Source organism: Kogia breviceps, chromosome X, assembly GCF_026419965.1.
Source record: "Kogia breviceps isolate mKogBre1 chromosome X, mKogBre1 haplotype 1, whole genome shotgun sequence".
In the NCBI taxonomy this organism is placed as follows: domain Eukaryota; kingdom Metazoa; phylum Chordata; class Mammalia; order Artiodactyla; family Physeteridae; genus Kogia; species Kogia breviceps.
The window spans coordinates 48,601,517-48,615,468 of record NC_081330.1 but is presented as its reverse complement, the minus strand read 5'-3'; the positions used below and the strand labels follow the sequence as shown (position 1 = coordinate 48,615,468).

At 42.5% G+C, this 13,952-nt stretch overlaps 1 protein-coding gene and 1 long non-coding RNA gene across 7 annotated transcripts in view; one reads left to right on the top strand and one right to left on the bottom strand.

The window, feature by feature from the left end:
• LOC136793473 (uncharacterized) overlaps nucleotides 1-10,867 on the bottom strand; it is a 113,920-nt gene extending 103,053 nt beyond the window's left edge. The window contains exons 1-2 of one of the 3 annotated variants that reach the window (XR_010838760.1): nucleotides 10,684-10,867; nucleotides 8,752-8,824 (exon numbers count right to left, since the gene is read on the bottom strand). This is a non-coding gene — a long non-coding RNA (uncharacterized lncRNA). Of the gene's footprint in view, nucleotides 1-8,751; nucleotides 8,825-9,990; nucleotides 10,210-10,683 lie in introns of those variants that run through there. The other 2 variants (XR_010838761.1, XR_010838762.1) reach the window with 2 other exon arrangements.
• The window catches only part of DIAPH2 (diaphanous related formin 2), an 886,560-nt gene continuing 882,810 nt past the window's right edge, over nucleotides 10,203-13,952 (top strand). For 2 of the 4 annotated variants that reach the window (XM_067024269.1, XM_067024268.1), the window contains exon 1: nucleotides 10,203-10,691. In XM_067024269.1, coding sequence (XP_066880370.1) covers nucleotides 10,554-10,691 — 138 coding nt within the window. In that variant the 5' untranslated portion in view covers nucleotides 10,203-10,553. The remainder of the gene's footprint in view (nucleotides 10,692-13,952) is intronic. The other 2 variants (XM_067024271.1, XM_067024270.1) reach the window with 1 other exon arrangement.

Here is a 13,952-nt window from a genome sequence, read left to right as displayed (position 1 = left end):
TGGAGTTCTGATCAACATTAGCTTTATTTTAACATGAGTATAGTCTTCCAAGTGGGTATTGTTTCCAAGAAGAAATCTGCTCATCAGTTTCCCAATTTCTGTATTTATTATCACCAAAGGCTTCATCCTTTCTGACTTTTCTGCTGGCTACCATCTCTTTAATGTCTGGCCTCTGTGTTACTGTACTTTCCTGGATCCCATCCTACCTGTCCGAATGTTTTTTTAGCATCCCACCATCCAATATCAAAAATGTTTCTTTTCCCAGATTCCCAATCTGCATTCTAGTATCCTGCTATCACGCCCCTCCCTGTCACTCAGTACTGAAATCAAAGAACCTACCATGAGTAGTAAACTTTGTTAAGTGATATCCTTGGATGATTTCTTTCCCTCTGTCCACACTTAAAAATGAGCTTTCAACAAAATTCTTTCTTTGCTTCCCATAACCCTCTATACTCTCTTCCCTGGTTATCTTACCTACTGCCACATCTTCACCTAATAGTTATGTAAATGACTCTAAACCTTCATGTCTGTCTCCAAACCTTCTCAAAAACACGAGACCTAATGTCTAATGCCATTTCCTTCTGCAGGCACCTGAAATGTGGTTTCTTTCATACATAACTCAGTATATTTTCCAAGTGTACTTCTCCTAGATTCCTAATCTGCATTGCAATATTATCACTCTCCCTGTTATTCAGTATTGAAACCTCAGAATTATGTTCTACCTTTCCCATTCCCCCATTGCCTATAACAGGTCATCAAATCCTGGGACTATTACCTGTGAAGTCTCTTCCCATCTTTCCATTCTCTTTTCTACTGTCCCAATTCATGGTCTTATTATCGTGAGACTATCATAGAAATATCTAACTAACTGCCCCTGGTCCCTTGAACCAGCCCAACACATCCATGCATCTCATATCCACCAAACAATAAAGTTAAGCTATGGATGCCTCCAGGCTGTTTATTACTGATTCTCCTTTGTTTCTTAAGACACCTTCTCCCTACGCTCCTGACTGTACCTTACAAACTCTTGGGTTACAAGCCAAGTCCAATGGAGACTTTAGTCCTGTGCATTTTTTTTAATTTTTAAAAATTTATTTTATTATATTTTTAATTTTTGGTTGCGTTGGGTCTTCGTTGCTGCGTGTGGGCTTTTTCTAGTTGTGGTGAGTGGGGGGCTACTCTTCATTGTAGTGCACAGGCTTCTCATTGCATTGGCTTCTCTTGTTGCAGAGTATGGGCTCTAGGCGCATGGGCTTCAGTAGTTGTGGCACGTGGGCTCAGTAGTTGTGGCACGCGGGCTCTAGGGTGCACAGGCTTCAGTAGTTCTGGCACACAGGCTCAGTAGTTGTGGCTCACGGGCTCTAGAGTGCAGGCTCAGTAGTTGTGGTGCATAGGCTTAGTTGCTCTGCGTCATGTGGGATCTTCCCAGACCAGGGATTGAACCAGTGTCCCCTGCATTGGCAGGTGGATTCTTAACCACTGTGCTACCAGGGAGGTCCCGGTCCTGTGCATTTTTACATTAATCAATTGACTGATTGATTGCCGCACCGCCTGGCTTGCAAGATCTCAGTTCCCTGACCAGGGATAGAACCTGGGCCACAGCAGTGAAAGCCCAGAATCCTAACCACTAGGCCACCAAGGAATTCCTTATTTATTTTTGACTCATTGGTTATTCTTAGCAGATTTTGCCTTGGCTCATCCTTCTAGCTCCTCCTTCTCTGGACTATCTTGGATACCTACATGATGTCAGGTTCCTATTGCTGGCACTCAGGTTGAGCTAACATACTTATTCCCCAACGAGAGAATGGCTTTTGAAAGTTGTATCCTAATATATCCTCCACCTCTAGTTTCTCATCTTACAACCATCCTACATACCAATGCCAGAGCATTTCCCTAAAACACAGGGCTAATCATGTGTTTTTCCTGTTCATGTATCTCTCATGACTCTCCATAGCTTAAGTAATAAATTCAGAGTTCAGGATGGCATTCCAAGACTTCCCACCTTGGTCTCATTGTGCTTTCCCAGCTTTATCTCCCCTATACAATTACAAAACCTACCCTCCAGCCTCATTAGATGACTAGTCAGTTTCCAAACTCAGCCTACATTTTCCTTTCTCTATGCTGTAGGTCATGCTGTTCCCTCTTTCTCAAATGCCCTTTTCTCTAATTTTCAACTTTTGGGATACTACTTAAAAGTCCAGCTTTTTCATGAAACCTCCCCTATTCTCTTCTCCTATATGCTTCTGTAACATTCTTTTGCAGTTAAATGTATACTTACTTGTCAGTTGCCTTGACTACATCCTAAGCCCATTGAGATCATTCATAGTGTATGTCACTTATCCTTAGCACCATGCCCTAGATATAGTTACTACTCAATATGTGTTAATATATTATTTAATTAAAATTATATGTATAAGTTCTAATATACTAGCTAAAATAAAATCTAATTACTTTACAGTTTTAATAATCGAAAATAGTGTAAAAGGGAAAAAAGCAATCTTTTAATAACAGTTATATATTATCACAGGGCTGTGCCTGTGATGGAAAAGATTTATTCTGTAGATTTAGGATCAAGCTTGGCCCTGTGTGTCTTTGAATTTGGCTGGCCACTATCAAAGCCAAGGCTTTGAGGCATTTTGATGGTGTAAAGCAACAACGGTGAGGGATTAAAGGATGGAAATTTTGATGCAAATCAGGGTTGGTTCATAGAGTTTAGAGGCAGGTCTGCCCTTGTATAATGTCAGGGTGTGAGCTGAAGCTGCTAGTACTGATGAGATGGCAGCTCACATTAGCCTTTCTGTTTTGAAGGCAGCAGAAAGCCAATGATACAGGGCTATTTGAGAAAATACATAAATACAATAAAAGTAGCAGCAAAACAGATATCCTAGAATCTAGTTTTCAATTAATCATACAATGATGAAAAGTCTTCCCAAAAATTTTCTTAAAAATTCATGTGCAAATCTCAAAGAAGACCTTCTGAATGAATCTGATGTACATTTTAGCTTCTAAAATGTTACAATGGAACACTTGAAAGTAAAGACCTATATATTCTCTGCTACTGTATTAGGTAAAACACAATTAAATGTAATTGGTTTCTGGGTTTCTCTGTTGAATTCATTTATGTAAACTTCTAAGAGTTATTCTGGTACATAATGTATACTTGATTAAGTATGGTGCTTGTGGTCATTTCCATAAAACATTAGGCCCTGGGTCAGAAATAAATTCTTCTGTTTTATCACTGTATAGGAAAATCAAACCCCAGATCTCCTGGTTTTACCAGGGGCAAGGTTGGTGTTTGTGTGAAAATGTCAACTCTTTGGAATTTTAAGTAGGTATATGTCACTGTGTGTATAACAGGGGAGGTGGCTTAAACAACTGATCTGTATTTGCATCCAAGAAAAACATAGGTAATAATGAACAAATACAAACTGATGTGGGATGCTTGAACCTTGAAAGTATTATTCTCAGAGAAGGGAGCCAGTCACAAAACGCCATATATTGTATGACTCTATGTGAAATGTCCAGAATAGGCAAATCTACAGAGACATAACGTAAATTAGTGGTTGTCTTGGGCTGTGGGTGGAGGGGGGAATCCGAAGAGTGGTTTGGGAGGACTGGGGAGGGAAGATGGCTAAGGAAGGGATCCTTTATGGTGCAATGAAAAAAATCTAAAATTGATTGCACTGATGGTTGTACAATTCTGGGAATATACTAAGACCCACTGAATTGTACATTTAAAAAGGTGAATTGTATGTTATGTGAATTATATCTCAATAAAGCTGTTAAAATTTATGTGGGAGAATAGGTAAAACAAAAATAAACCTATTTCTAAGACTTGCCTAACTACTGATGCCCAGATATGAAAATGTTTTTATTGTTTACAGATGTCAAACAGGTATTCCTTAATTTTCATGTAGTTAATTATATTTTGAAAAGGTCAGAAAATAAACACAAACCACAAAGTAAAAGAGACAATCAATTTTAATTGCATAATTGTAGTCTCAATTTTGAACTATACTCATCTTCAAAAGACTGTTTTTATACTGATTTTAAAAAAAACCTCAATTTCATTAAATAGATAGCATCCCTATAACCACCAATGTGTGCTTCTGTGATCCACATAACTTAGCAAGTAAACCGAACGTTTTTCTCTCACTGTTTATTACTACATTTATGTCCTAGTAACTTATAGATTGGACAATTGCCATTTATGATCTGTTAAGCCACTCTTGAAAAGCACTCTGGGGACTTCGGTTAATGTAGAACAGGAAGTTTGTTCTTTGTTAGAAGCATATTTTCCAGATAAAATTCAAAGGGTTGCTTTTCAGCATACTGTATAAAACCATAGATAGCACGAATCTGGGAATTCTCAGTCTCTAGCAGTCTCAACATTTTCCCCAAAAGGAGACATTGGCACTATAATCTCTTGGACTAATTTTTGTGGGGCTATGTCTTAGCTGCCCCAAACCCTGTAATCATCACAACTCAACACATTAACCTTTATATTCAGGTAAGTGACCATTATTGGTCATTACTGTTTCCAGGCCTTTTCTTGTTGTCCACTTTTCTTCTACTGGGACCAATCCTGCTCCTAGTCAGAGAGGATTTAAGGAGCAGTATTTCAGTAGTTTGGTGGCTTAGCATCCAGTGGGCCTATTGCTTCCGGTCCTCCTTAGAGCTCACAGACCAGTTGAAGTAACTGGGTCTCTTGGGTGCCATTTTTATTCGCCTGTCTCTGCCTTTTCTCGTGGATTTAACCTGACATGCCGATTCATTTAGGCTTGGTGCCCTGCCTTGTTTAGCACTGTTTTGCGAGACCTCTTAAGGGATTGTTCATTTGTTTCTTAATCCCAAACCCCCTGACTGGATTCCTACTATGTACTGCTTGCTTCATTCTCTGCCTAGTGCCTGCCACCAGACTGGATTCTATTCTCTGCCTGCAGAGAATCCATCGTTAGACTTCGAGAGTTTAGGTGTCTGCCTTCTTGCCTACTGTTACACAACCCTTCTGCTTTACCAGCCTTTCCAGACTCTTTCTGTTGGTGACTACAGGAACTTCGTTAGCTTTCCTGTCCTGCCCTAATGAGTCTCTTTAGTGTCTGGGTATCAGGCTCCTTGGTCTGGCTCTGCCTGCCAACGACAAGTACCTGTTAAGATACTATCTCCCAGTTTACTACTAGGTTTTTATTGCCTTGGGCAAACGTTTTAGTAATTCTTGTTTACTTTTTCATTCCCTTTGTTTCCTGTATGTAATGTGTGGAGAGGGACAGTGTGTTCCTTTTTTTTTTTTTCAGTGTGTTCCTTTAAACATCTCTTGGATTCTGTTCCTTTCTCTTTATTTCCTCTGGGGCTACTCTAGTTCCAATCCCTTTATCCAGCAGGACTCTATCTAGTTTTATCTAGAGTTCAGCACTGGTGCCTCAAAGGGTCGCCTCAGAGGATAAGAGAGAAGCCAAGCAGTCATGAGGACTGCAATCTCCATTCCCACAGTAACTTCAAACAGGTCAGCTAGATTTGTATCTGTTGTACATACTGAGCTTCTGTAAAGGTTTTGTTTGGGGGAACAAAAATTCTGCACTGAGAGAAAAATAAGTTTGAGAATCAGTGTCCAGTTATTCTGCATACCACTGCCAGACCAGCTCCTTAAAATATTCCTTTATTTTATAACATTCCTGCTAAATATCCTTAGCAGTCACTACTATTATGTCTTATATTTAAATCTGTTTACATACTGGGCAAACGCTACGGGGAGAACCATGTTTCCTACTATTATTCAACATCTATGTTCTCACCATTCTACTCAAGCCCCACTGGCCCCTCTACATTATTGGTCAGTATTGTTTCCAGGCCATTCCATATGTTGTCTTTTCCTTACTTCCTTTCTTTGCTTTGGCTATTCAAGTATGATTTCTGCTTCAGCCCTTGGCAGTTCAAGTTCTCCTTGAAAACTTCTTCTTCTATTCTAGGCCTGACAAATCTCACCCCTTCACCACATTATCCTGAATTTCGGGTCAGGACCTCCGAATTAGGCAGCCAATTTGCCCTTACTGTTCCACACATTCGTTTCCTTGTTTGTTTTCTCAAGCAGATTTTATACCTTTTGATGGCAAAGAATTTATATTTTATACTCCGTTCCATTACAAGGGTTTGTGTACCACAAATAGCACATTAGTGATTGGTAAACAGGAGAATGGTGTCATTAAAATTAGGTGGAAGGCCAGCTGGTTCATGTGTGAAGTGTTTTAGCACTTTAAGTTTTGATGTGATCAGGAGCCAACTTTCTCACAATTAAAGAGAAGCCTTCACAATATGAAGACTTTCAGAAAAAAAGAAGAATCCTGCACAAAACTGCCCCTTTTTTGTGACTGGTTTAGTGATTTCAACAACCTCCAAATTTCCCATCACATTAAACTAGCTGGTGAAGCTGTGAGTACTGATAATGAAGCTGTGAAGACCTTTCACCGTGTGATTCTAAAAAGTTGGTTACTCCTCAATTAGATTTTTAATTCTGATGAAAATGGCATCTATTAAAAGTAAATGCCCTTGAGGGTTCACACTGGGGAAAGAGGAAGCGTGAAGGCTACCAAGCATTGATGGCTGTGATGCTGGGTGCAGATGCCAGTGGAGATTCAACTTCCTGAGTGTTTTTATTAGGATGGTTATTGTTTACATTAGTGCTCTGATTACAAATTTGCATTGGGTTTAAGTGACCTTCCCTAACCACGTTTTCCCCAGAAGCCCTGTTATTTTTAGTGCGCAATTTTGCAGAACAGGAGATTCTTCAGGAAGACATATATGCCTTTAGAGCAGAATATCTGGTACTTTTTTATTCGCACGACATCTAGTTTGGTGTTGCCCATGTAGTATGTGCTTAATAAATACTTGTTTATTCTCAGGCAACCTTTAATTCATAAATATTTTTCCATAACCTTGGAGGTGGTTATTTCTTACTTTTGTCTAATCCATGTTGGCTTTAATTTCTCTATTAATGGCCCAGATTGTTTAGATGAGAACACCTAGCAGAAGGGAAACACAGAAAGCCAGAATGATACTAGTAAGGATCATCAGGATGAATTGGGAGATTGCGACTAACATATACACACTAATATGTATAAAATAGATAAATAATGAGAACCTGCTGTATAGCACAGGGAACTCTGCTTCACTTAGCTGTACAGTAGAAACTAGCACAACATAGTAAAACAACTATACCCCAATTGAAAAAATAAAAAGAAACCTCTGGGGTAATGGATGGCTCTAAGATCAGTTTGAAGAAAGAGCCTAGCAGCCTTTTATCTTTCTTTTTTCCCAGGGCTGGCTTTTAATGTTAACCGGTGCTAAACTTATGAGAGGCCAGAGGGACAGACTATAAGGTCAGCGGGTCTAACACACACTTTTGAAGTCCCAACTGATGGTAGTTGCCTTCTTCTTTCTGCAGCATCAGAGAAAAGATGTCTCTCCATCCACCGGCCTATTTGTGTGTCCCAGGAAGGTAAAAATAAAGAAATGCAGTGGGATCAGCCCTAGGACTGCACTTGGTGAGGTGCCTGGTTCATAATCAGTGGACAAAGTGTCCTTGCAGGGGACCAGTGGCTCCTTTTGTGTGTTAGCTTCCAAGAGAGGCCCTGATATTTGAAGGAAGGGGGTTTGTTTGTTTGTTTGTAATGGCTGTTTACATTAACTGGAACAAAATGCTGAAAAGAAAACAGCCAGAATTAAGATGGGGCTGAGATTACCACAATAAAGTCAAATGTAAGCCATCTCAGGGACAAACTTTCTCACTTTTTGCAGTACAGATTATGCATCTTTTACAGGTACCTCTCATTTGACTTCAAATGTAGCTTCACCTGGCCTGAGGATGGTGAAACCCAGCCTTACACACAAAATAATGTTGATCCATTTTCAAACATTCAAAAACTCAAAACAGAAGTCACTTGTATTACAATGCCTTCACCGCTTTTAAAACCAGACCAATGAGATCTACAAGTGGTGACCTTCATGATCTGGAAGCTGCTCATCTGTTCTGCTTCTCTTGCCAAGAGCAGCCCCTATCCATCACCTCCAAGTTCTTAACCATGGAGTCTCTGCACATGCTATGGTCATTTCCTTTGCCTGGGACGCTCTTCACTCTCCTTTTTTGCCTTGCAATTGCTCAATACTTTTTTGTTTAATATCCTTCCCGATAGCCAGAAAGTTCCACAAGAGCAAGTCACATCCGTCTTGTTCACCACTGGAACCTCAATACCTAGCAGGGTATCTAACACTTAGTAGGCTGTCAACAAATACTTAGTGTCTTCAGTCAGACCCTTAAGACTCAGCTCAAACATCATCCTCTTTGGTAAGGTGTCCCAGAGTCTCTGACACTCCGGTGGTGACCCCCCTCATGTGCTCCGTGGGCTCCCTGTTCATATCTGTTGCAATGAAGTGCAGTCATTAACAACTGGTCTCTCCCAGTAGACTAAGAGGTTCTAAAGGGCAGGAATGTGAGCTTCATCCTCCTAACCCACAGCACTCTGGATATCACCTGGTATACTCTAAGGAGGTCAATAAAGACCTACTGGGCAGATTATTAAGCAACATTTGAGCTTGGGGGATACTCAGCTATGGCTCACACCCACATCTCAAGTAATTCAAATCACGTGTGTGTGTGTGTGTGTGTGTGTGTGTGTGTGTGTGTGTGTGTAGTGAGTTAAATTCAGAATATACATCAAATTTTAAAGTCAAACAGGAACTTCAACAAAGCAAATTTACCTTAGGGCTCCTTGCCCACCCTGTCTGGGAGCATGTATTCCCTCTTCTCTGCTGTCCTTGGGTAGTTTACCACCTGCATGATTAAAAAGAAAGTTAATGACAATGGCAAAGCCAGGATTAAGACCGCTTTCAGATGTCTAACATTCTTTTTATTCTACTTTCCAAGTTAATTGCCTCATCACAATCACACCTACAGCATGGTCAAATTTATCCTAATGCACTCTCAAAAAATATGTTCATAAACATATTAGCTTCAGCATAGCAGAATTTAGGTTGAAGGGGAGAAGGGCAAAAGGGTCATAGCCTGAAGATATCTGAATAACAGGCACATGAGCATGTTTATAGACCTGGGATCTAAATTTACATTTCAGGTAGCTTCTCTAGATTGTATGATGGTGGTTCATTCAAGTTCTGCCCGGCCCCGCTAATGTTCTCAATGTGAACTTTATTTTTAAAGCGGCGTGGGCCTCTTCCTGACATCTGCAGGAGGAAAGATTACGAATACCAGCGGTGCCCTGTTGCTGCTGCTGCACCAAATCACCTAGCATTTGTCTAGAGATTTACATTTTTAACAAAGCTTTGACACACATGATCTTATTCGCTCCCCACAACAACTATAAACCTAAAGTAGCTCAGGAAACTGAAAATAGCACTCAATCCAATTGTAAGCTCTCCATAGGTGCTTTGGCTAAAGAGCCTTACACCCTCTCGGGATTAAGCAGTGGGCGCCTGCTGCTTCTACTACCTGGCAGCCTGGGAATAAAGGAACGACTGTATTTCTTTTCTTTCTTTCTTTTTTGCGGGCCTCTCACCGCTGCGGCCTCTCCCGTTGCGGAGCACAGGCTCCGGACGCACAGGCTCAGCGGCCATGGCTCACGGGCCCAGCCGCTCTGCGGCATGTGGGATCTTCCCGGACCGGGGCACGAACCCATGTCCCCTGCATCGGCAGGCGGACGCTCAACCACTGCGCCACCAGGGAAGCCCAAACGACTGTATTTCTTTGGTCGCAACTTAATCATGGCAACAGAAAGCACCCACTCCTTCCACTTTCACCCGTACAGTCTGTCTAGGCAATTAATCAGCTCTCCCCATGGCGGTTTTCCTACAGGATGCTAGTTGCCTTGCCAATCAACCCCTCCCACTGAGTGGAGCACAACCACACCCCCGGCGAGGCGTCGGCCAGCTGGGGAAGGTGCTCTGGCCTACACGAGTGGAAGCGGAGACTCAGGTGAAACTCACACGTGAATCCTGCCGGGCCTCAGTGTCCCCATCTCTAAAATGGGCTACACCTCCTCTCTCTTGGCTAGTTCCCTCCCATTTCACGCTAGGCCCCTAGGAAGGGAAATCAGCGCTTAACCGCAGCTTAAAGTCCTCTAGTTTGGCAGCTGTCGCCGCGCCGGGCATGCTCAGTAGCCCGCCGGCTCGGCAGCGGGAGTAGGAAGCAGCTTTCCGCGCCCGGGCGGCGGACTGCGGGCACTTTGATGAATCACGTGTGCGGAGGCCCTCTTAAAGAGATAGGCACCTACTTTCCCTCCACCCTAAACACCACCCTGAGGGCGGCGGCGGCGGCGGCGGCCGTGGTAATTGCAGCCGCTCGGGGGCAGGGCTTGCCCCAGCGCAGAGTAGTGGCAACAGCTTGTCGCGTCGGGAGCCCCGGGGACGTGAACTCGGCAGACCCACTCTCTCCCCCTCCCAGGAGGAGGTGCTGCCGAATCCACGCGGGGCAGCGGGACCGCCCCGAGGGGCTTCCTCAGTGGAGGAGAGGTGGGGTTCCAGGGCACAGGTGACAGGGCCGGAGAAAGATGGAGCAGCCCGGGGCGGCGGCGGCGGCGTCGGGCGCCGGAGGCTGCGGCGAGGAACCCGGTGGGGGCCGAAGCAACAAGCGGAGCGCGGGGAACCGGGCCGCCAACGAAGAGGAAACGAAAAACAAACCTAAATTGGTGAGTGCTCCCGCAGCCCCCGCCGGCCTTGGGGACAGCGAGAGCCCCGGGATCCTCCTGCCGTTGAACACGGGGGGACCCGGGGCCCCCTCCCAAGGGTGACCGCGACCTCGCTGTGCAACTCCGGGAGCCGCTAAAGAAGCGGCCACGCCGAGGCGCGGAGACGGCGTGGGGGCGGAAGAGCACCCCCTTCTCCACTTAACCCCTTTCTCCCTCTTGGCAGCCCGGGAGGCGGTGCGGGAAGGAGAAAGGCCCCACCCCAACTTGGGGAGACCCCGAGTACCGGGTAGGGGCTGTTGTTTGTCTAACTTGTGGGCGCGAACCTTCTTTGCGCGATTCCATTCCCCTCCCACCCTTGTCATATTGCTGGGTTTTTGCCTCTTAAAGCTCAGGGTTCGGGCAGGGGAACCTAGCTCTTTTTTTCAGTCCCACTACTTGGGAGCCCACCCACAGACTTACAGAAAAACCCCCAAACAACCGATTAACCAACCGAACAAAAAATCCCCCAAAACAACAACAAAAAACACACAACGTAGGCCCCCAGTCTTTCTCCTTGACCAGATATCTAAGGAAGAGGCGCCTACATGATTTTTTTCCCCTTGCCTCTCCATGTACTCTTCCAAGAAACATTTCTTTGGAAGAGTGGGGGGAGCGTGGGAGTTAGAGGCTGGGTGAGGTACCACCAACTGTCGTGTGTGTACTCGTCAGAGTCGTCCAGTACTTCCAGTTAGCTGATTAAGAACGCTCAAAAGCAGTAGGCAGACTGCACAAATCTCCCTGTCCTGAGAGTGTGTGCACCAGTGGGAGCAGTCCATTTCCTGCCCCTGACTTCATGTGCAGAGGAATGAAATCTATGGGGCCTGGTATTAGATTGAGAAATACTGGAGTGTCTTCAACTCATCAGTTAAAACGGTTCCTCTTTTTTTTTTTTTTTTTTCCTTCAGCTTATAGGAAAATGGTTTAATAATAGTGAAACTTAAAAACAGGTCAAATTCTTACAGTATATTGGCCAAAGACTATTTTTGCCAGCCCTGGCAAATATTAGGCAGACGTTTATCAATAAACATTCTAATTTGGGTGGCAGAGGGGATATGGTTTTCCAGCACAAATTCAGCAAATACTCCTTCTGTCTGAAGGTTCTTCGTTTAGGTCTGGAGCACAAGCCCCATGTTGCATATCTAGTTTTCTGTTTTAACCAGCAACTTGATTATAATAAGGAAGGAGGCAGTGACGTATAACTATAGCGTTTTCTTAGGGTATCTGGCCATTTGCTATGTACCTGTTGTGCTTCTCTCCCTTGCCTGCTGTTTGCCTTTCAATTATGAACTGTCCAGATTGGAAAACAGTGACCGAAGTGTTATCGTTACAGGGAATATGTAGCCTTCCATTATGTGGAAAGGGACGTAGTGGGGTAGAATAAAACAACCAGTCTAAAGTCTCATCAATTCCACCCTAACTTGAGGCAAATTAATAATTACTTGATGTGTCCTCTTATCTCCCCCCCACCAAGTATTTACAAGTGAAGAAACTGAGTCACAAGCTCTTTGTGAATTGTCTATACTGGCAGGGGGTTAATGGGTGCCCCTATTATAAAACTTAGAAAAGTTTTGTGAGTGTGTTACTAAAGTTTAATGTATTTAAAAATCCTGATGTTGAAATTTTATCAGTTTGCGGTAAAACAGTGATCATGTTTCTTTCTTTCTTTCTTTTTTCTTTTTGGATCCAGTACAAACCTGGCTTAAACAGTGATTAAAAGTTTAAGCAAAAGTACAAGCGAACTGATAGTTTCCACAAAGAGTTTGGTACATCTAGCAAGAGCCTTCCACTTATAGGATGTGTGAGCTCAAGAAAAAGCACTTTGTCTGTTAGTAATAACACCTTGATTCTATTCTTCCCATCCTTTTGGTCATTTGTCCTGTTTCATCTTTTATGCTTTGACAAGGTAACTAGATAGTTATGAGATGGTATCACTTTCAGTTCCTAGCTAACACTATTTGGTGTTGAGTATAGCTTGATATAGTAGAACAAGTATTTGAATCCAAGAGTTTGTGAATATCAATGGGAACTTGCTTTTGTACTCAAAATAATTTTTGAGCCTTACATGATTTTACAAGCAGATATGTCAGAGTTTATAAACATAAATTTAGGAAGACATTTCAGCACATTTTAAGGCAAGAAAGTTGACCAAATAATAAGACTTGGAAAACTTTTAAAATAAATGCCTTACTCCTTATTTTGAGTTGTCTTATTGAAGTGCTCAACATGTTCTAAGGCCATGTAGAGAGGAGTTCATCTGGGATTCTTAAAATATTGCTGGTAAAATAAAGCTTTACCTAGACTAAATTTTATTATTTTGAGTATTATGTTGTTAACCACTGTAGTAGTCCTTAATTGTGTTTGTGTGTGTGTGTAAAGGAGTTGTGGGGGATTGTAAAAGAGAGCCATATGGTAGTAGAAATTATTTGTGTAGGTGATTATGGGGAATAAGGGTTCTTAAACTGAAATCATATGAAAAAATTTGAGTGTATGTAGGTACATTCAGTTTTCTGGGCCCCATAGTTTTCATCAGTTTCTCAAAGGCATATGTCTCCTATAGAAGAATAAGAACTTTTGGGTTACCAGAGAGAGAGTAAAGGAAATGCCAGTTGATTCCACTTGAAGAGACTGGGGAGAGGAGGAGGTCACCGACAAGGGAGAAGGGAAATAACACTGACCACATGAGTGGTAGATATTGAAGATAGCGCGTCTGGGAGTAAGCAGTTAATTACACACATCTATATAGTATTAGTTAAAATGAAACTTTTTACTGCATAGAAAGTTTACATTGATAGCTATGGTATAGTGGATGCGTACAGTATAAGGCTTGTGATTCAGTTGTTTTCATTTAGTTTCTCATTGTTCTGGGAAACTGGAGAAGGAAGGCATGTTTTCTATAGAGAGGAACTACTTTCATTTATATCCTCAACCTTTTGATGGGTATTAGAATTTTTTCAGGGCGACATTTCAGGACTCTTAACGACTTCTGCTTGAGATTAATTAAATCAATTTGACAAAGCTTACTTCCGTTTTCTTCATCTGTGCATCCTCATAATGACCCTTTTATTTTGGTTCTTTTTAATGAAGGCAACCTTGTTTTGGACTCATCACAGTTTGGATAATGCCTTAGTAGTAGAGCTTTGTATTTTATGTAACTATCTGGTTAGGCCCAGATTGTAGCATGTCATCAAACAGCATGAATCTTAATTAGTAATTTGATCTCAA